The sequence below is a fragment of the Carcharhinus amblyrhynchos genome, chromosome 7 (genome assembly GCF_965287045.1).
Source record: "Carcharhinus amblyrhynchos chromosome 7, sCarAmb.v2.hapA, whole genome shotgun sequence".
NCBI lineage: Eukaryota > Metazoa > Chordata > Chondrichthyes > Carcharhiniformes > Carcharhinidae > Carcharhinus > Carcharhinus amblyrhynchos.
The window spans coordinates 48,925,077-48,948,006 of record NC_137330.1 but is presented as its reverse complement, the minus strand read 5'-3'; the positions used below and the strand labels follow the sequence as shown (position 1 = coordinate 48,948,006).

The 22,930-nt window shown below is 42.7% G+C and overlaps 1 protein-coding gene across 1 annotated transcript in view; it reads left to right on the top strand.

Annotated features, from left to right (window-relative positions):
- Positions 1–972, top strand: part of cimip2c (ciliary microtubule inner protein 2C) — a 30,245-nt gene extending 29,273 nt beyond the window's left edge. Inside the window, exon 5 of the mRNA XM_080193266.1 lies at positions 831–972. Coding sequence (XP_080049392.1) covers positions 831–972 — 142 coding nt within the window. The remainder of the gene's footprint in view (positions 1–830) is intronic.
- Positions 973–22,930: the final 21,958 nt, after the last annotated feature.

The window sequence follows — 22,930 nt, the reverse complement described above, 5'->3', positions numbered from 1 at the left end:
TTGTTAGGCTGACCTGCCAAAAAATATTTTGTCTCTTCAGCAATTCTTCAGGGCAATGCACATTTCAGAAGAAATAAAATGCTGGCTATACTTGCAGAATTTTGCTGTACATTAAACAAAAAGTCAGGAATAAATATTTACAGTATTTTAATTATATTTAACTATGCAGGTGGAGGTCTAAATTGGTATTCACTTGTGCCCTTATAAACAGGAACAGATTGAAACTGTGATTGTTGGATAAATAAATGCTTATAAAAATATGTAAAGATTGGCTCCCATTCTATCGTTCATTCTCTGGATTTCTAGAAGATGGTGGTGGTGGTGGTGGCATAGTGGTACTGTCACTGGATGAGTCATCCAGACACCCAGAGTAAGGCTCTAGGAACCTGGGTTTGAATCCCACCAATACAGATGGGGAAATTTGAATACAATACAAATGTGGAATTGTATGTCTAACAATTGACAAAACCAATGTTGACTGTTGCAAAATCTCATCTGGTACTAACATCCTTTAGGGAACACAATCTGTGCTCCTTACCTGGCCTGGCTTACATGTGACTCCAGGCCTACAGCAAGATGGTTGACTTCAAATGCCCTCTGAACTGGCTGAGCAATCCTTTCAGTTTAAGGCCAATTAGGGGCGTGCAACAAACATTGGCCTACTTCCCGTGAATGAATGAAAAAAATATAATGTTTATTTCTGAAAATTCATAATAAATAAGTATAACCAGACTGCACAAACTTCATACAAGCTACAGCACACATACTATTGAAGATGAAGAGAGGAGTTAAAAACATTTGCTTCCTAAATCTATTTACATTCCTCCCAGTTATCTGCATTGTCCGAGAGTGGATGGCAGCATGCTGTTTGGTGCTAATGGGCCAACGTCACCATTGCGATGCACTCCTCAAAAAATTACTGACTACCAAGCAGGATATGATCGAAAAACATATTTTTGTGAGGACAAATAAATAATTATCCACAAACAAAATGTTATCATGAAACTGTTGGCTGTATTGAAATAAAGTATTTTCTCTTTCTAGTTTGTATAGTTTTTTTCTCTGCTCCTGAATGAATGGATGCATTGCCAGAATACAGTTTTATGAGCACCAGATCAGTAGTGAACTGAGACAGTGAGCATCAACAGATAATTCAGCTGGGTGAGGGAGGGCAGAGATAGAAAGGTTGGCAACACAGCCAGCTCAAATTCATCTTGAACAGTGATCAGGTGCTGAATGTTATGTGCCCTGGCAAGCATGTTCATATACAGTGGGGGTGGCTGGTATGTAAAATAGGGGAATGTCCATCCCACCAGCTTCCCATTCACCCACACACTTTCCGCCATAATTTATTTGTAAGTTTATTAATTTATTAGTCACAAGTAGGCTTACATTAACACAGCAGTGAAGTTACTGTTAAAATCCCCTAGTCACCACACTCCGGCACCTGTCCGGGTACACTGAGGGAGAATTTAGCATGACCAATGCAGCTAACCACATGTCTTTCGGACTGTGGGAGGAAACTGGAGCACCCAGTGGAAACCCGTGCAGACACGGGCAGGCTCCGCACAGACAGTGAAGCCGGGAATCAAACCCTGGTGCCTGGCACTGTGAGGCAGCAGTGCTAATCACTGTGTCACTCTGCCACCCTTGAGTGGGAAGGGGAGGGGTGGTTGTCAAAATTGGCATCCTGCGCAGCATATTGAAATGAGTAGTCAACAGTTAATTAGGCTTGTTATCAAGCCTGTTGCCCCTGATAATATGCTGCCCATGCAATAAAATGTTTCATGTGGGCCAGGTGGGAGCACAATGTCTTTTTTTGGGGGAGTTTCCTTTGCCGGTCATGAGACAACCCCCTTTAGGTCACCACCGCCTTCTTGCTTTTAATGTATCCCCTCTCCCCACCCCACTCAAACTACTCAGACCCTCTATGGTGAAGACCCCAGGCTTACAGGCTCCAGGGATCCATGATTCTTGATCTTCTGCTGAAGTCCTGGTAGCTGCCACTGCTGGGACTGATTGAGCTGCTGGCCAATCAGATTGGCTGGCAGCTTCAGAGGGCAGGACTTGGCCCCAATGAGGGATGGACATCTCAGTTGGCCCCCCCTTAAGCCTCCTGCAGTATTCTGCAGCTGCAGGTTGGGTTGGCAAAGAACATGTGAGCTCCACTCCCATGTTGTTTCCAAAAGAGATGGCCTCTTACCCCCTTTGTATTATTCAGCCCCAGATGTGGAAGTCTGATTGATTTTCCCTCTTTACTCCATTGACATTGGTCAATAATAGCAGCCTTACAGCTACCCCATGTGAGATATGTTAAATTGGCAGAGCTTTTTCCTTCTCAGTGTCTTAACAGCCAAGTTGCTGAGAGATCCATATAAAAAGCATTTCCCAAGATATATTGTACAAAATATATGCAAATTAATTTTTAGTGTTCTACAGTCCACTGGGCCAAACGTCTGGTCGGCACTACCGGTGACAAAGAAATATAATGGGCAAAGATTAGGTAATTGAGCAGAGATCACAGCACTAGGGACCCGGGTTCGATTCCCGGCTTGGGTCACTGTCTGTGTGGGGCCTGCACCTTCTCCCCATGTCTGCGTGGGTTTCCTCCGGATGCTCCAGTTTCCTCCCACATTCTGAAAGATGTGCTGGTTAGGTGCTTTGGGCATGCTAAATTCTCCCTCAGTGAGGCACCGGAGCTAACGATAGGGAATTTTCACAGTAATTTCATTGCGGTGTAAATGTAAGCCTCCCTGTGACATTAATAAATAAACCTTAAAATTTACCACATTGTTCTCTGTCAAAGTTTGCCGAACACCACTTCCAAAACATCACCTGCCTTCATCATTACATCAGCCTATTAACTGTTTTTCTTATGTCACCTCAGAACTTGATCACTCCAGTATTCCATCCATTACCCTCCATGAGCTTTAACTCATCCTAAACTCTGTGCCTGTACCTTATCCTGCATCAAGTGTCATTCACCCGATCATGCCATCCTTGTTGTCTTGCATTGGCCCTCAGCCTCAATAATGCATAAAAATTAAAATTCTCATCTGTTTAAATCACTACTTGGCCATGTCCTTCGATGTAATTTCCTCCAACCCACAGCACCAGAACTCTCCATTCCTCAGATCCCAGCCTTTTGTGCAGCTCCATTATATTTGCCCCACCATTAGCCATTGTGCCCTCAGCTGCCCAGATCCTACCTTCTGAAGTTTTTCTCTTGAGCCCTATCTCTCTCTACCAAACCTTTCCTTAAAAGCTGCTTCTTTGATACAGTTCCACAATTTTTTTCAAGTATTCGTGATACTGGTTAAGATTGCCATGATAATCCGACATTATTTATAATTCTCCAATAACCTAAAGGATGGAAAAAGGATTTTGAGGTTTTTAGTGGACTTGAAAATGACCTTACTGTACTAAGGTTAGAACTTTCCGGCTATTCATGCCAGCAGGATATTGTGACCTTACCGGTGGTGCCCCGCCACTGCAAGTTTCCCAGTGGCGTGGGGTGGAGTCAATAGGAAATCCCAGTGACAGCAGCGGGACCAGAAGATCCCACTGGCTAACAACACACCACCTTCTGATGCAGGACAGACTGCCAACAGGGAGGCCAGAGAATCCACCCTGTATTTATCAGATTTGCATCCAGTCATCTGGGGAGACAATGGACTACACCCAGTGTGTGTCATTTCTCTATTACCTGTTGTGGCTACAGACACTGATTAATGAGTGGCAATCCCTTCCACAGCTGGCACAGAGATCAATAGCATTGGCCTGAGGTCAACAGATTTTTTTTTCCCTTCCTCAGAGCTCTCTTCTGTCATCTGGTCTTTTATTTTTGTCCTCTGCTTTGTCCACACCCTGCTGACTACTGGTTCCCCAAAACTCAGGTCAGCAATAAAATCTCCCCATGCATTGACTCTGACCCCAGGTCAACTTGAAGTCTTAGAATCAGTGCAGAAGGAGATTATTTGGCCCATTGAACAACAATCCCACCCAGGCCCTATCCCTGCAACTTCACGCATTAACCCGCTAGTCCTCCTGATACTAAGGGGCAATTTTAACTTGGTTGGTCGGCCAAGGGGCAATTTTAACTTGGCCAATCAACCTAACCGGCACATCTTTGGAGTGTGGGAGAAAACTGGAGCAACCAGAGGAAACCCACACTAACACGTGTAAAATGTATGAACTCTACACAGACAGTAATCCAAGGCCGAAATTGAACCCAGCACTGTGAGGCAGCAATGCTAATCATTGTACTACCATGCTGCTCTTGCTTGCAGACATCCTCGTGTCACAGATATAGGTGACTTTTGGTCTCATGCTGATAGCAAGCTCACTTTGGGGCATATGCTGGGCATGCGGCTATCATCGATTTGTCTCATATGACCCAGCCAATGGAATCGCTGTTGAGTCGAGAGCAAACATGTTGGGGATTCGTAGATGCTGGTACACTTCCATTTGGTGTACTTGCGTATTCAGCACTCTGCCTTGCTAGGACATGCCTAATATACCTCTGAGATGGTAGAAGTGGAAGCTGTTCAGCCATTTTCCTTGGCTTGTGTAAGTTGTACATGCCTCACGACTGGAAAGGAGACTAGGAATACATGTCAGGTACGTATAGAACAAAATCACATGTAAGCATAGAGATAACAATCCATATGACAATAAAAATCTTGCATCCACGTTCCATTTCCTGCTCACAGCATTTCATTTTATCATCAGTATTTGTGTGAATTGTTACCATTTAAAATTCTCTTGACAATGTTTATAATGGAAATGGTGAACAAGCTGTATTTTACCCTGCCAGCAGTGGTGGCAGTGCAAGTCCTTGGATTTTGCTTCTCAGCTTCCTAGCTCATACAGTAGAGAACTCTAATGTCCAAAATAGTCAACTTTTCTGCTTACTAGATTGCTTAATGTTTCATTATATTAAAAACAAGTTTAATTATGGAAACAAAATGACCTACTGCCGTATAATTCTGATTCACGTAAAAATTAGAGTTGATCCTAACTCCCTGCATGCAATGCTATAGAAGATTAATTAGTATTACATTAAAATATTTCCAATAGAGCAGAATGATTGTTCTCACTTTTACCTGTACCATTGTCTTCCTCATTATACCAGTATTACTGAACTTCTGTTGTACTTACTATAGATGGTGCTGTTGTACCTCAAAATGTCCACCCTCTGCTACATCTTGTCACAAAATGCAACATATTTTATTGTTTAAATGGTTTTAAAACTTAATGGCCTGGATTTTAATGACTGCAGTATTTGCTCCTCTGAAACTGACAGCAACATTTGAAGTCTGCACCTGTACAATTAAATGTGGAAATCTAAAAGCCAGTGTGCTGTTGAGATCCCCCCAGAATGCAAGCAGGTCAAAATTATTTGAATTGAAGGGAACTTCCATTCTTGGGGCCAAATTCCCGCTACCAAAGTGGGTAAAATTTCCTGACACACTGGGTTTGCCTCAAATAGAAAGGCCCCAAATGACACTCCGGGATGGGGAAGTGGGGGAAGGGAGTGGGTGGTGATGTATAGGACAGAATTGGGCCTGGTTCAGCTCAGGGGGCAGAGTGTAGGTGCCTGCATGCTGAGCTGGGCCAGTTAGAAGGCTACCCTCAATTCTCTAGGATTCAATTCTCTTTGTCTCAGTTCAATTAAAAACCATTAGCTCCACTAAAGTTTTAAAGTTTATTTATTAGTGTCGCAAGTAGGCTTATATTAATACTGCAATGAATTTACTGTGAAAATCCCTTACTCACTACACTCCAGCACCTGATCATGTACACTGAGGGATATTTAGCCTGGCCATTGCACCTAACCACCACATCTTTTTAACTGTGGGAGGAAACTGGAGCACCCAAACACGGGGAGAATGTGCAGACTCCGCACAGACATTGGTCCAAGCCAGGAATTGAACCCAGGTCCCTAGCACTGTGAGGCAGCAATGCTAACCACCCTATCATTGCGCCACCTAAACTCTTACCCTTCATTCCCCACCCACAACCCCCCCATAACCTCTCATAGTCTCCATGACTACACATGGCTTACCACCCACCCCAGGGGCTCCTTATAGCCCCAGTGCCAATCTAGGGGCGGGGGGGGGGAGTGGTTGTGGAGTTAGAAGAAGTTGGGAAGGGAAAGGCCATAGAGAGCTTTTAAAACAAAAATGAGAATTATAAAATCAGGATAGTAGTTGACTGGGAGGAAATATAGGTCAGGAATTAAGGAGGTGATAGGGAACCAGGACTTGCTGCAAACAAAGACACAGGCAGCAGAGTTTTTGGATGACCTCAGAGGGTCGAAGGTGGGAGAGCAACCAGGAGTGCATTGGAATAATCAAGCCTAGAGGCAATGAAGGTATAAATGAGAGTGTCATCAGCAGGTGAGCTAAACTTGGAAGATTTCAAGCCATGTTAAAGAATTGGAAGTAGTCTGCCATAGTGATAGTGCAGATATAAGGTCAGCAGCTCATTAGAAGTGACAACAAGATTGTGAACAGACTGGAGTAATCTCAGACTGTTACCAGGGAGTGGGTTGGAGTCAGTAGCTAAAGAGTGGAGTTTGGATCAGGAACTGAAAGTCTTTCCAATATTTAAATTTCAATGGCTGCACAACTTTTAATTTCTTCCTTATTGAGTGTTAAAGTGTCACAATGAATAATGTGTGTAGTTTTAGCCACAGATTAGCTATGAATATCTTGCTTAAATAGGGTATCACATACAGTTCAGTGAAATTCAGTTGCATTTACTCTGAAGCCCACAGGATCAAATTTAAAGACAATTTTGATTCACTATAGTCGTGAACTTTAAATATATATTCAGCTGAATCCACTGACTGAAGGAAATAGCCATTTTTGCTTGGAACATTGACAGAAGGAGTAAATTTACAACATTTGCATGATGTAATTTGAATAAAAGCATTATTTTGAACAGCTCAAGGTTCTCTCAATGCTAGACGGACAGAGTCAACTATTAGGTTGTGATGCCCCTGCCCTTTTGGGAAGTCTAGTACCAATTTTGAATTCCCAAATACGTTTCATTTTGTTTTCTGTGACTAAGTACAGTTAACTGGTTTGATCCTGCTATAATTAGCCCTAAACCATTAACACACCATGCATTGTGAATATTGATACTTTTATACTTTGAGAATATTGATACTTTTAGACCTGTTAGTATTACACCCCTGTCTAAATTGGTAAATGCAGAGTCTATTAGTTACCACACCATCATACTTTAATTGGTTTAAGAGCAAAATTCAAATCTCAATTTATGAAGATTAGTCTTCCCCTTCTGAACTGAGTTGAACAATCAACTGCAATAATAGCTTATGAGACAGAGCAGTTAACCAAAAAAGCTTACAATCTAAATGTTTCAATGAAAGTGCATCTTTAAGTATACAGTTTGATCTTCATTCAATATTTAGTTGATTGATAGGACCACAGAAGTTAGAAAGGTCCAATAAATGCATAAAGTACAACCGGCATTACATTGTTGGAGACATAATCCTATTGCTGTTTGTGATCTATAAACAATATATGTGACTGCCTCTGTTCACAATCTTGATGGAAATGTTAACTCATGTATTTTTAATGTTAGCATTTATTCACTAAAGTATGCTGATAGTAATTTCTAGTCTGGTGTTCTCTATTTATTTTGCTCTGCGTTCTAATTTAGATTTTGTAGTTGCATTTTATATTTTCCACTCATACAAGATCCAATATGAGCAACTTTTGCAGAGGGAATTGAAGTAAGCCGAGGGAAACTGATTTAGTAGAAAGGTTTTGTGCAACTGCTTCATAGAAAGAATAAGGGCAAGTCACAGTTCTTGTGCAGGATCTGTTTTAACAGCTTCCTTTCTATTTATTACTGATGCTGTTTTGCCTACATCTAGCAGCTCTGTATTGTTCCTGCAGCAGCATAATTGCTAGAATGTTTGCTTTAATCTAAACTAATGCTGTTCTGCTGTTTGAAGTGATTTCCCTTGGGGTTTTGCATATTAGGGCCTGATTAGGTTGATTGACAGGTAAGGTCACCTGACTGGGTAGAGCTAGGCTTAGACAGAAGAATCAAGTCAGATGCTGCTTGGAGCTGTTAGGGAGTAGTGTCTCTCTTTTTCTTTCTCTGAAGTTGGAGATTGGAATCTACTAGAAATGAGCCCCTTTCTTTGAAAAATTGCTGTTAGAAGTTACAGAGACACATATCCCTTTCTGTCTCTGAAGTCTGGGAGCTGCTAGAGACTAGGTTTATTTCTCTGAAGTTCTGCTGTTTGAGGATATAACCTCCTCTGTAAACTGGTGTCTGGATCTTTGTCTAGAGGTATTAAAAGCTGGCAATCTAGCATCCACATAAGCATATTTGCTTTTGGTGTTAATTGGTTCTAAGGAAAGGATTTATGTATATGGGGGAATACTGCTAAGTTGGAAAAATAGATAGTTAGCTATTAAGAATTATATTTAGTTGTGTTTTATGTATTTTAATTGGTAAATGTTGTGCTAATTCTTTGTTATATTCTAACTGTGTTCTTAAATAAAGCTTTTTTTAAATAAAAGTTTCCCAGTGGTCAATTAAATTATGCCTGCAATGAAACAGCTTACGCTCACCTAAAGTCAAAAGTTGAAGCTAACTTCCTAATATACCTTGAAGTTTCTGATCTGGTCCCTAACGTTACTTACTTTGTACATTTTTTTTATAAAAGTAACATTGGTCATTTTATAGCTCCACATCTATTTGAGCGTAGATATACAAATTTCCACTTTAGAGGTCCTGAACTGAATGAATAATTTTCACAAAAATGATCAGTGTGAGTCTTCTGCAGTTATTTTCCACATTTCCTAACTAATTCTTTAAATGTTAATTTCCCCCAAAGGTGGGGGTGCTTGAGGGAGATGTGCAGCACGGTTTCAGAAAACAAGCCTGATTTTTGTTTTTATTTAGAAATCCAGCAAGCTTTGAGTAAAGTGCCACACTTGTGGTGAGAGTTGAGCTGTCTCAGTACCAGTTAATTGTAGGCAATGTATTATTTTGTGTGTTAAGACATTCACTAATCACTTTTAACTCCTTTCATTTTGTCAATATTATGACAAGTTTATCTCAGATGGACTGAGCAATCCAAATACAAATTTGAATTGGTATGAATTGAATCCTCTCAAGGGTAGGCCTTATGGGTTGCATAAACACATGCCAGTGAAACCAGCAGTAGATTTGTGCCACAATTGGTTATCACCATCATTGCTGCTTCCCAGTGCCACACTGCCAGAGTTAAAAGAATTAGTTGCACAGGCACAAACAACAGGCAGCCCAGCTACACCTAACAATATTACAAACAACGTCATTCAATTTATTTGTATCAATTTAATTCCTGAGCCAGATTACAAACACACAAAAATAGAAAACAAAAATTGATTTTGAAAATCACATCAAATGTTGTCTGCAGAATTTAACAAAATAACATCTACTGCCTATCTGAAGCTGGTGAAATGAAAAACAGCAACTCTTTCATCTTTCATGTGGAAAGATTTACGACTGCAGATGTTGCTAGTGAGAATGACGAAGCGTGATGCTAGTTAATTTTGGATTTGTGTGTTCACCAGACTATGACAAGATGCTGATAAATGTAAATCATAAATCAACTGATGATTCTTCAAATGAATGCGATTCATTCATTTCTTCAAAAACTGAGTACAATTAACTTTCAACTCTTGCCAGGCATTTTCGGCAGCTAGAAATTATACAAAGATTTTTTTTCAAAAACTAAAATTGCTATAAAAAGTATCTTGCAAGATGAAGCCAAACTGACTTTTAGAATTTCATTTCATCATAAATAACATTTCTAAGTAATTAGTAAGCAACTTTTAACTGTTAGTTTGTCAGCTTATTCCTCTTTAAATCATCCATTCCACGATACAAGAAGCAAAATCCCAAACCAGTCAAGTAAGTGATGATAAACTGTCACTGATCTCTTATCTACATTAGGAATAATGTTTATTGAGTCTTTAAACTGACAAAAACACTATTTTTAATGCAGCAATTCCTGGCAAATTCTTCTGATACAGAATAAACTAAAAACATTTATTACATTGTGTAACTTCTGGATCCAGCTGCCAAGAAGTGAAGGATCTTGCTGATTTCTGTGTCCCCCCATGAGAAGCATTTGGAATCAAGATAATTCAAAGAGAACGATTTAATTTTTAAATTTGGTATGCAGGCTCAAAAATGCTCAATATTTTTTTAATCCTCTTTATTTTATAGAACACATTATTTTTGATGGACATGTGATTCAGCAATTGCATTGTGGGATATTTGAAACATATATAAACTTCATTTTATATGAGTACTCCAGTAGAATCCAATGTTGAGAACTTAACATTCTTGATTTCAATTCTCATTACGTAAGTGCTGATGAATTGTATAAATACTGAAAGTATTGATAACAAACAGGAAGTTTTTTTATGCCTATTGATTATTTCAAGAAGGAAAAGAATTCCAATATTTTCTAAATTGTGTTAGGTCATAGATATTTATTGGCCAGTGTACATGATTTATTTGTAAAAACTGTTCATACATGAAACAAGACAAGATTTAATAATTTTGATGATGCACAAGTAATGGTTGCATTTTCTCTCCACTCAACAAATTGCTAACGTACAAGGCAGTAATACAAAGTTATTATTTCAGAGAGAACAATTCTTTGAACTTAAATCCATGATCATAACTCTAATGGACACTATGAGAGAAGTACTATTTCAATTAGATCCTACAGTTTACAGTTTCTCATTACAGCCTAGGACATTAGAATGGAAAGTTGATAATTTCCTGAAAACTTGAAATCAAAAAAAAATTGAATGCTTTACATTCAATAAGAAGAATAACGTTGACAAATCTGAACCAAACCAAGCTCCACCCATACAAACATGGAATTAGAAGCAGGAGTAGGTCCCTCCAGCCTACTCCACCATTTAATTGTGGCCTGATATCGACTTAGCCTTATAACATAGAACATAGAACACTACAGCACAAACAGGCCCTTCGGCCCACGAGTTGCGCCGATCACATCAACACCTACCAATCTATAGACCTATCTATAACCCCCAATCCCGTAAAACCCCATATACTCATCCAGAAGTCTTTTAAAAGACCCCAGCGAGTTCGCCTCTACCACCACTGACGGCAGCCGATTCCATTCACTCACCACCCTCTGAGTGAAAAACTTACCCCTAACATCACTTCTGTACTTTCCTCCCCGCACCTTAAATCTGTGTCCTCTCGTAGCGACCATTTCAACCCGGGGAAATAGCCTCTGAGAATCCACCCTATCTATTCCTCTCAACATTTTATAAACTTCTATCAGGTCGCCTCTCAACCTTTGTCTCTCCAGGGAAAAGAGACCCAGCTCCCTCAACCTAACTTCATAAGGCATGCCTCCCAGTCCAGGCAACATCCTTGTAAGTCTCCTCTGTACCCTTTCAATAGCTTCTACATCTTTCCTATAGTGAGGCGACCTTTGATTCACTTGTTAATCAATAACATATCTTACACAACCTTAAAAATATCCACTGACTCTACCTCCACTGCTCTCTGAGAAGAGAATTCTACATACTAAAGACATTCTGAGAAAAACAACTCCTTCTTAACTCCATCAAAAATGAGACACCTTGGGCATAATTTTCCTGTCCTGCTTGCCACTGGAATCGTAGTGGGCAGGACAGGACCAAGCAAAGGTCTGTTAACCTTGGGTGGGATTTTCCGGTGTTGGGGTGAGTGCAACCGAAAAATCCAGCCCCTTATTTTTAAACTATGCCCTCTAATTCTAAGTTTCTTACCGTCATCTTTAAATCTTGTTATCTTTGTCTTCTTCATTGGAAAGCATACTGACTAAGCACACTCTCACATTTCTCATAATCATCTCTTTAAACCTGCGACACCAAGGAAAATATCTGAACATTTCAGAGAGCTTGAAGACTTTCTAAGTCAAAGGTACCATTTTATATAATGTAGAAGTGAGAAAGATAGGGAAATGCTGCGAATGTGGAGGTTCACTAGCTTCTGCTGACTTCTAGGTTTTCTTAGGCTTGGATACAGCCAGACTATCACAGTTGCCAAAATCCAGACCATGCGGTACCACCTGATTCATTTCAAAACACACCAAGGCTGGAATTCTCTGGCCTTGCATACTCCATTACTGCTGCCAGTGAGAATGGAGAATTGTTATTCAGCCCAATCTCCGTTCATTACAGCAAGACTGGAGAATCCCAGCTGTGCACGAGGTTGGAGAATTCTGGCCTAGTTTACAAGCATTAAGTGGGGAAGATCTTGTAAGAGGAACAAATGGACCAAGTGATATGATTCTTGTTCTAAAGCAATTAGCTATTTCTAAGCCTGTGAACAATGCTACCGACTCAAACATGCTGGGATTCTGAGACCTCCCACCCATTGGAAACAGGCTGGTCATGTCTCAAATAAATTTGGGAAAGAATTACTGTCCTGTTTCTTCTGACACCATAATGAATGCTGTCTTGAAAGATGTACTCACTTAAGTTAGAAGGTAGGCCCTACCAAAATGCAAATCAGAGGCTTATTACATACATAGAATCCTGATTGCCTTTTAGTAATTTACTGAGCCGAGCATGCACAACGCAGATTCACCCAGTTTTGACTGATTGTTCAGACAAGAGGAGCCTAACAAGTAGATTTCAATTTACTCTTGTGGAATCAGGAGAAGCTTTCAGAAAATCAAAATCAACTTTTTATCTGCATTGCCTTTTTAAAGAAGAATCAACAAGTGAAATAATCATTCTGAGGGAGCTAAGGTTTGTACCGTGGCTTTGTGTTTTAAATTACTAACTGGCCACATATTGTCCTTGTGTTTTTAAGACAATACAATTTTAAGTTCAGAGGGAATGCCAGAAAATTGAATAAGATCAGTGGCCTGACCTGGGAGTTTGTGGAAAACACCACAGTCGAAGCCCACCATGTCAGAGCTTCTTCACTTCAGTTGTGTTACTCCTGGTGGAGGAAACCCTGTTTGAAAGGAGGGTTGTGACGTTGCAGTCATTTGCAAACAAGTTGAGCGTAGCTGACCCCATAAGATCCCATGTCAGGCTGTAGACTTAGCCTGTAGAGAAAAAGTCCTGAGCAAATACTAAAAAAAAGTGGAAAAGAATCTGGAGAATAATTGGAAAAATTGACAGCCAAGAATCAGACAAATGTTTAATTGCTTTTTCTATGTTTTTGCAGTCCTTTCATTTAAAATGCTTTATTTCTTTGAATCAATACTGGGAAAATCACTTTACTTCAAAGGAGTGCTAAGAAATAAATTCCCAGGAAATTAGAATAAGTGCAAGTGATAATAGAAAGACAAATGCATGTGTTTTTAATAACCTTATTAAGATTGGCAAACCTAACATAAGCTTTTGGTGGACTGAACTATATGATTTTGTGTAAGGCTCTGCAAGTATCTGGAATTACAGGTCCATGGACAGAATTTGACATGTTATTTTTGGACATGCAGTAGCCCAGAAGAAAATTAAGTTGCGCGAGAAGATGTAGGGCATGCGTCCCAACAATTAATCAGCTAACTAAATTGGAAATTGACTGGAATTTTACATTGCTCATGCCGTGCAATTTTTAAGTCGGCGCCGGACAGGCAGACATCCTGAGTGGGAGTTTCTGTATGCACTTGCCCCAGTGCTGGAAATGGGTGCAGAGCTGATTAAAATATTTCAATAAGCATTCAAATATCATTAGCAGGCTGGACTGAAATCTCCACACCTGTTACCCTCTCCCACCACCCTAACGTGAATGTTTCACTCCAGCGGCGTTTACAGCAGCTCTCCACTGATGGGGAACTGGAGGCTCAACCTTGCTGGAGGCCCTCCGTGAGGTCAGGGATAAGGGAGGAAGTGCCCCGGGCACTGCCAGCCTGCTGCCAATGGAAGCGGGGGGGGTTGCTGATTGGAACTGCTGGGGTAGGGGGTAGGAAATCGAGGAGGGCCGCTGGGGTTGGGGAGAGTAGGGGCTGGGCCAGAGGAGTCTGGGAGGGCAGCGATCAGAGAATGATGTAGGGTCACACAGCTAATGACGGAGGGGGGTTGCTGTGCTGGCCAATGATTGGGTGGTTGGCAGTGCAGGGCCACAGCACGGGCGCTGATCTTGGCATTGACAGATCGGCACATGCACAGTGGCCCACTCAGTGCCAAGCTGGTGGCCTGTCCTGCGAGAGCAGGCCCTCTCCCTTGATGTTTATCGTGAATCTTACTGAGGCACTCTGCAGTGCACAGAATGTGGGATATTCATTTTGAAAATCCCGCTGAAAGAAACCAACAGGAGTTATTCCAGTTTTTGCATGAATTTGGCACTTCAAATCTTTTTGGGAGAATCCTGGCTAACATCTCGTATAGATGGCTGGAGAAAGTGTTAATTATCAACCATCACAGGCAATTTGAAGAACTCAGCATAAATCAATGAGATGATTGATATCCTGCATTAGTTTAGAATGACAGTTACGTTTGGGGTTATGACGTGGGTTGAAGATGCAAGAGTGGCAATGCCAATGATTCTTTATAATTCCCCTGACAGCCTATATTCAGATAGATTTTCAAGTCTCTGCTTGTGGCCAGGTACCTGTCACATAATTGCCATGGAATAAATATCACAGAAGAGATGCATATCTCCATCCTCAGATTCCGCTGAGTATTTTGCATAATGCTTAAAAAACATAAATATACTAAACTTAATAAGGATGCCAATATCATTCAATATTAGCCCGAAAATGTAATAACCCTACATCAATTTTATTTTATCTAATAAAAATAGATGAGCTCTGTTAGTGGATCTTTGTAACCTAAAGCTTACACCCTATCTATGTTCTTCTTTGGATTCTCTGTAATCCATCAGTGCCATTTGGAGGTAGAGGCTCAGGTTGAACATGGCCAAACATGGCCTCATCTGTACAGGGTTAAAATAATTTGTTTTAATTTGTGATTTAATTTTAATGATAACAGTTTCTATTTGACCAGATACTCGGATTAACTTGACTGATTAAAATGTCTTTCCGTTTTTATTATTCCACACCTTCATGATGCGACAGGTTTCATGTTTGAATATCTATTACATCCCATTGTCCACATTAAATACCATCTGGTATTAATTAGTAAGTCCATTTCATTGATTCAGATCATTTTCTATCTACTCTTTGTCTTGTTTGTATGAATAATTTAGTTGATCCACATTCCTTGTTGCATGCTATTACTGTTGCTTGCATTAATCACCTGACCATGTAGCTTGTTAGTAGCTAATTCTGAAATATTAGTGGAAGAACATCATTTATAAGCACTAAGAGCAGCAGGGGATGCTGTTTAACATCACAAGCCGCCCCACAGTGAAAGGTTTATTTCCTCCACATTTGTCATCACCAATTTATCTAGCAGGGATCACATTGATCCCTGGCAGGAAACTCCAAGCAAACTTAATTATGAAGAGTGTCAATTTTTATTATAGAATGATAATTAAGATTTGATCCATCATTGCTCATAGTAACAGAGATCTGAGTGATCTTCAGCTAAAATGGAGCATTTAGCCAGGGTGGGTAATGTGTCAACTCAGGGCCATGCTATTCTCCGTGGGAAAATAGACACATTTCAATTGCAGTTAAAAGCTACTTGCTGATAGAATTTTTTGAGATTGGCAGCTGTTTGCAAATCGGCCAAAGACAGATTAACAAGTTTAGGAAAAGAGGAGGAGATGGTTTGCTTACACCGTTCTCTTCCATTTTGTTTTAAAATTACTTGGTTGATGTGAGTTTTCTGAAATATCTTTAAAATGTGATGAATGTTCATTAGATACAAGACTTCAAAAATTAAGGGGGTGACCTTACCTTTTCATCTAGCTTGTCGATGGGCAGGACGAGCCAGTAAGATCGCAAAGTAATCAAAAAATTGGGTTCATGCCTCATTTCTCACCTATCGCAATCCTATGTGGCCCAGACATCCAGGGAGGTGTGTGAGACTGATTATAATATTCAAATCTATTTTAAATGTGATTTAAATATTATTAGTGAGCCAGGATAGAGTTGTGTGGGCTCATTTGCCTTAGCAGCTTTGCTGGGGAAGGTCCTTACTGGCAAGGATCACGTATGGTTCCCAATGATGGGGACCCAATGTGATGGCCTCGCTGGTGAGACCAGAAGCTATTGAAGCCCCCTGGGAGGTCCAGTTTTGGGTGCCTCTCGAGCACTGCCAGCCAAGCTCCCTGGCAGATCCAGCCTAACACACTGCCAGTGGCCCTTTGAGCACTGGGCAGAGACAATGGATAGGACCTAATGGGATGGGGCGAGGCTTACTGGGACCCGGTGAGACCTGGATGGAGACAGGGCCTGAGAGGACGTGGGTGGGGGAAAGCTGCACAGTCTGCAACCAGTGATCAACCAGGGGGGTGGCGATTGGCCAGGCTGTGCTGGAGGGCATTCGGCTGGGCTATTCAGGGTAGGGGGGGAGCGATCAGCTAGGCCATGTGCAGTGGACGCGGCAATTGGTCATGGAGGCAATGACAGATCTGTCTGTTTTATTGCATGTAACAGAGAGATCTGTGCGATATTGATTGTGCCCTCTACTGTGAGCTGCCAGTTTTCCGGTGAGCTCAGACCCCACCCCCTTCTCTACTGGCGGAAAACAGATTTAGCAATTTTTTTCACAGAGTGGCGTAAGATTGAACTCGTGGCCTTGCTGAAAAGATGGATCTGAAACTCTCCTGCTTCCACGCTCATTCAGGACTTAGAATTTTTCTAGTAAGATTGCTTCCTATATCTTTTTCTGTTTTTGGCCTATCTGTCCTGTGCTCCAGGTAGTCAGCTTTATTGGGGTTGTTCCATTGTTGTCAAGATCCTGTGGAAGTGCCCATTCTTCACCAATGAACCTGTGCAGTGGACGTCAATGGGCCCTGGGGGAACCAACCCAAACCCAACCATATCCTAACCCAGTATTCTCACACATGTCCTTCAAGCCAGGACTGTTGGATCCTGCTAAGGAACAGGAACTACTAATAAATTCAAATCAAAGTGCAGATATAATGAATGTGTACAATAGTCCATTAGTGTTCCTGTTTCACTTCACCTTGTTGCATTTGCTGTCAGGTTTCCAGTGCAATGCTTGCCAAATATCCTTTGTCTCAGGAATATCTTATGTAATCTGAAACCCACTGGCTCTTCAGGTAAGAGCAAGGATCTTTGCAGCTTCTGCGTGTGGCTGATTCCACTACCATCCCACCAATTCTCTGCGACTGTACTTCTCTGCACTGCTCCACTCCACCCCCACCCCCTTCACAAAGTAAATTTATCTGGGCAAATGAATGCAAAAAGAGGGCGAGTGATGCAGCGGTTGAAAGAGAGGAGCCAAGATGTGGAGCAAATAGTCTTCTCCTCCTCTGATCGGTCACACTCCTCCCTGCTGAGATTGACATGGAGAAGGAAAGGAGGTAATAGTAGACTTAGATGACCCAGAGAGTGGAATTATAGTACATCAGCAATCTCCTGGAGCTTTCCTGTGAGTTGGTAGAGCTTCTACAGCAGGAGTGGTAATGCTTTACACCCATGTACGTGCAGAGTGAAACAGCCTATCATTCCCTGAGCCTTATAACTCCATTGATTACTACTCATGGAGAGGGTCTGTACATGCAGACAAGAAGAATAACATCAGGTGAAGGCAGGAATGCTGTCATCAAGAATGCCATCCAGGTGCTAACAGTCAGGGAATGTTACAAGAGGGCAACTTGTTGAAAGGACTCAGCATGCGATAAAGATTTGTCAAATTCCAAATACAGGTATTGAATGGAAAAATAAAGATGATATCGGTCTATGCTGCTCTTTGCATGAAGAATATGCAAACTTCCAGAACTGAGGGTAAGCAGGGAAGAGGGCCTGTGATGACAAAACAAATGGCCATGTGGCAGTGCTCTTAACTTGCCTGCCCTTAAGAGATCATTGAACTTATTATACTATTGCATTGGAGATGTAAAACCTGGTCTTTTACTGCTCTGTTCTTACCATTCAGGCTCCCAAACACTCATTCCAGGTGTGACAATGAATTACGTATCCTTCTTTAAGGCTGGTATACTGTATTCACTGCTCATGTTGTGGTCTCCTCTATATTAGGAAAGCAAAATTGACAACTGTTTTGCCAATTAGCCCTCTTCAGTCTGAGCTTTTGGACACCCATTGCTTTAATTTTCTTTCCCACTCCCACTCTGACCTCTCTTTTCACAGCCGACTGCGCTGTTCCAATGAAGCTCATCGTAGGTTCAAAAAACATCACTTGATTTCTTGATTAGGCACTTCACAGCTTTCTGAGTTCAGCAATTTCAGATTAAAACTTCTACCTAATTCTTTGGACTTCATTTGCTGGTGATGATTCTGTTCTTTCCCATTTACACCTCCTTCAGACCCAACTTTTTTATACTTGTCACATTGTTTTTGCTTGTTCTCAATCTGCTTTACACCATCATACCTTTTATCATTTAATCTCTTTCACCATCTCATAGATGCTCCCATTTTCTCGCCTCGCTGCAAACCTGCAAGAGTGGATACTTGCTTAAGGGATACTCACTGAAGTGGTTCCAAAGAATGGCTGTAGTCTCCACCTGCTGCCACTGATATGGTAGATTCTCCCTTCCCAGCATCCGAATGCTTACACTTATCCATTTGCCACCGACAAAGGGAGCCAGTGTTTATCATTCACCCTGGGAGAAGGTCATTGACCTGCTTCTGGCATTGCAGCCAGGTCCTTAGATGATCGCACAACTGCTGACCTCCCTGTAACACCTATTTTTCTTAGTTAGGTAAGGAGGTCTTTTTGTCCTTCCCCTGGAGAAGAGGGCCCCCCACTTTGCCCAAGTAGCCTGGAGATTATGCAGGGAATCATTGCTAAACCATGGAGCCACCAGAGATTTTCTTTCTCCGAAGCTTACTAGTGCTTTGCTCCTGCAGATTTCGTCTGAGGTTGTGATGGGTTTATTAGTAGCTGGGTACTAGATGGGTCCCCGGTAACTGGATGTTGTTGGGGGTCACTGGTATCTGGATGTTGTTGGGGTCACTGGTATCTGGATGTTGTTGGGGTCACTGGTATCTGGATGTTGTTGGGGTCACTGGTAGCTGGATGTTGTCGGGGTCACTGGTAGCTGCATGTTGTTGGGGTCACTGGTAGCTGGATGTTGGCGGGGTCACTGGTAGCTGGATGTTGTCGGGGTCACTGGTAGCTGCATGTTGTTGGGGTCACTGGTAGCTGGATGTTGTCGGGGTCACTGGTAGCTGCATGTTGTTGGGGTCACTGGTAGCTGGATGTTGGGGTCACTGGTAGCTGGATGTTGGGGTCACTGGTAGCTGGATGTCAGGGCCACTGGTAGCTGGATGTCAGGGCCACTGGTAGCTGGATGTCAGGGCCACTGGTAGCTGGATGTTGTCGGGGTCACTGGTAGCTGGATGTTGTTGGGGTCACTGGTAGCTGGATGTTGTCGGGGTCACTGGTAGCTGGATGTTGGCGGGGTCACTGGTAGCTGGATGTTGTTGGGGTCACTGGTAGCTGGATGTTGGCGGGGTCACTGGTAGCTGCATGTTGTTGGGGTCACTGGTAGCTGGATGTTGTCGGGGTCACTGGTAGCTGGATGTTGTTGGGGTCACTGGTAGCTGCATGTTGTTGGGGTCACTGGTAGCTGCATGTTGTTGGGGTCACTGGTAGCTGGATGTTGGGGTCACTGGTAGCTGCATGTTGGGGTCACTGGTAGCTGGATGTTGGGGTCACTGGTAGCTGCATGTTGTTGGGGTCACTGGTAGCTGGATGTTGGGGTCACTGGTAGCTGCATGTTGGGGTCACTGGTAGCTGGATGTTGGGGTCACTGGTAGCTGGATGTTGTTGGGGTCACTGGTAGCTGCATGTTGTTGGGGTCACTGGTAGCTGCATGTTGTTGGGGTCACTGGTAGCTGGATGTTGGGGTCACTGGTAGCTGGATGTTGGCGGGGTCACTGGTAGCTGGATGTCAGGGCCACTGGTAGCTGGATGTCAGGGCCACTGGTAGCTGGATGTTGTCGGGGTCACTGGTAGCTGCATGTTTTTGGGGTCACTGGTAGCTGGATGTTGTCGGGGTCACTGGTAGCTGGATGTTGGCGGGGTCACTGGTAGCTGGATGTTGTTGGGGTCACTGGTAGCTGGATGTTGTTGGGGTCACTGGTAGCTGCATGTTGTTGGGGTCACTGGTAGCTGCATGTTGTCGGGGTCACTGGTAGCTGGATGTTGTCGGGGTCACTGGTAGCTGGATGTTGTTGGGGTCACTGGTAGCTGGCTGTTGGCGGGGTCACTGGTAGCTGGATGTTGTTGGGGTCACTGGTAGCTGGATGTTGGCGGGGTCACTGGTAGCTGGATGTTGTTGGGGTCACTGGTAGCTGGATGTTGTTGGGGTCACTGGTAGCTGCATGTTGTTGGGGTCACTGGTAGCTGGATGTTGGGGTCACTGGTAGCTGCATGTTGTTGGGGTCACTGGTAGCTGGATGTCAGGGCCACTGGTAGCTGCGTGTTGTTGGAGTCACTGGTAGCTAGATGTTGGGGTCACTGGTAGCTGGATGTTGTTGGGGTCATTGGTAGCTGGACATTGTTGGGGTCACTGGTAGCTGGACGTTGTTGGGGTCCTTGTAAATCTCCTCTGCACCCTTTCAATGGCCTCCACATCCTTCCTGTAATGAGGTGACCAGAACTGCGCACAGTATTCCAAGTGGGGCCTGACCAGGGTCTTATAAAGCTGCAGCATTATCTCCCGACTCCAAAACTCAGTTCCTCGATTGGTGAAGGCTAGTACGCCTTCTTAACCACATCCTCCACCTGCGAAGCCGATTTGAGAGTCCTATGAACCTGGACCCCAAGATCCTTCTGATCTTCCACAATGCTAAGAGTCTTACCCTTAATATGATTTTCCTTCATCCCATTGGACCTGCCAAAATGTACCACTGCACATTTATCTGGGTTGAAGTCTATCTGCCACTTCTCCGCCCAGTCTTGCATCCTATCTATGTCACGCTGCAACTTCTGACATCCCTCCAAACTATCCACAACACCACCAACCTTTGTGTCGTCAGCAAACTTACCAACCCATCCCTCCACTTCCTCATCCAGGTCATTTATAAAAATCACAAACTGCAAAGGTCCCAGAACAGATCGCTGTGGCACTCCACTGGTGATCGACTTCCATGCAGAAAAAGACCCATCTACAACCACTCTCTGCCTTCTGTGGGCAAACCAGTTCTGGATCCACAAAGCAATATCCCCTTGGATCCCATGCCCCCTCACTTTCTCAATAAGCCTTGCATGGGGAACCTTATCGAACACCTTGCTTAAGTCCATATAAACCACATCCACCACTCTTCCTTCGTCAATGTGTTTAGTCACATTTTCAAAAAACTCAACCAGGCTTGTAAAGCACGATCTGCCTTTAACAAAGCCACGCTGACTACTTTTGATCGTACTATACTTCTCTAAATGTTCATAAATCCTGTCTTTCAGGATCTTTTCCATTAACTTACCAACCACTGAGGTTAGACTTACCGGTCGATAATTTCCTGGGCTATCTCTATTCCTTTTCTTGAATATAGGAACCACTTTCACAATCTTCCAATCCTCCGGAATCTCTCCCATCTCCATTGATGATGCAAAGATTATCGCCAGAGGCCCTGCAATCTCTTCCCTCACCTCCCACAGTAACCTGGGATACGTCCCATCCGGTCCTGGCGACTGATCTATCTTGATGCTATTCAAAAGCTCCAACACATCCTTTTTCTTAATGTCCGCATATTCAAGCTTTTCAGACCGCCGCAAACCTGCACTGCAACTACCAAGATCCTTTTCCACAGTGAATACCGAAGTAGAGTATTCGTTGAGCACCTCTGCTATTTCTACCGGTTCTATACAAACTTTCCCATTGTAACATTTTATAGGTCCTATTCCTTCATATCTCATCCTTTTACTCTTCACATACTTGTAGAACGCCTTAGGGTTTTCCTTAATCTTACCTGCCAGGGCCTTCTCATGACCCCTTCTGGCTCTTCTAATTTCCTTCTTAAGTTCCTTCCTACAAGCCATATACTTCTCTAGATCCCTAACAGTACCTAGCTCCCTGAATCTTTTGTATGCTTTTCTTTACATTTTGACTAGATTCATTACAACTTTTGTGCACCATGGTACCAAAACTTCCCTGTTTCATCGGAACGTTGTCGTGCAGAACTCCAGACAAACATTCCTTGAAAATCTGCCACCTTACTTCGGTACATTTCCCCGAGAGTACCTCCTTCCAATTTATGTCTCTAATTTCTTGCCTGATGGCCTCATATTTCCCCTTACTCCAGATAAACACTGTCCTAGCTTGCCTGGCCCTATCCCTCTCCAATGCTGGCATAAAGGAGATAGAGTTATGATCACTATCCCCAAAATGCTCTCCACTGAGAGATCCTGTCCAGGTTCATTACCCATTATCCAATAATTGAGTACAGCCTCTCCTCTTGTAGGCTTATCCACATACTGTGTCAGGAAACCCTCCTGAACACACCTGACAAACTCCTCCCCATCCAAACCCCTTACCCTCGGATATTCCAATCGATATTTGGGAAATTAAAGTCTCCCATCATGCCAACTCTGTTATTACTACATCTCTCCAGGATCTGTTTCCCTATCTGCTCCTCAACAATCCTGTTACTATAGGGCAGCCTATAGAAAACACCCAGTGAAGTAATTGACCCCTTCCTGTTCCGAACTTTCACCCACAGAGACTACGTAGACAATCCCTCCGTGGCTTCCACCTTCTCTACAACCATGACATTATCCCTGATCAACAGTGCCACTCCCCCACCTCTTTTGCCTCCCTCCCTGTCCCTCCTGAAACATCTGAA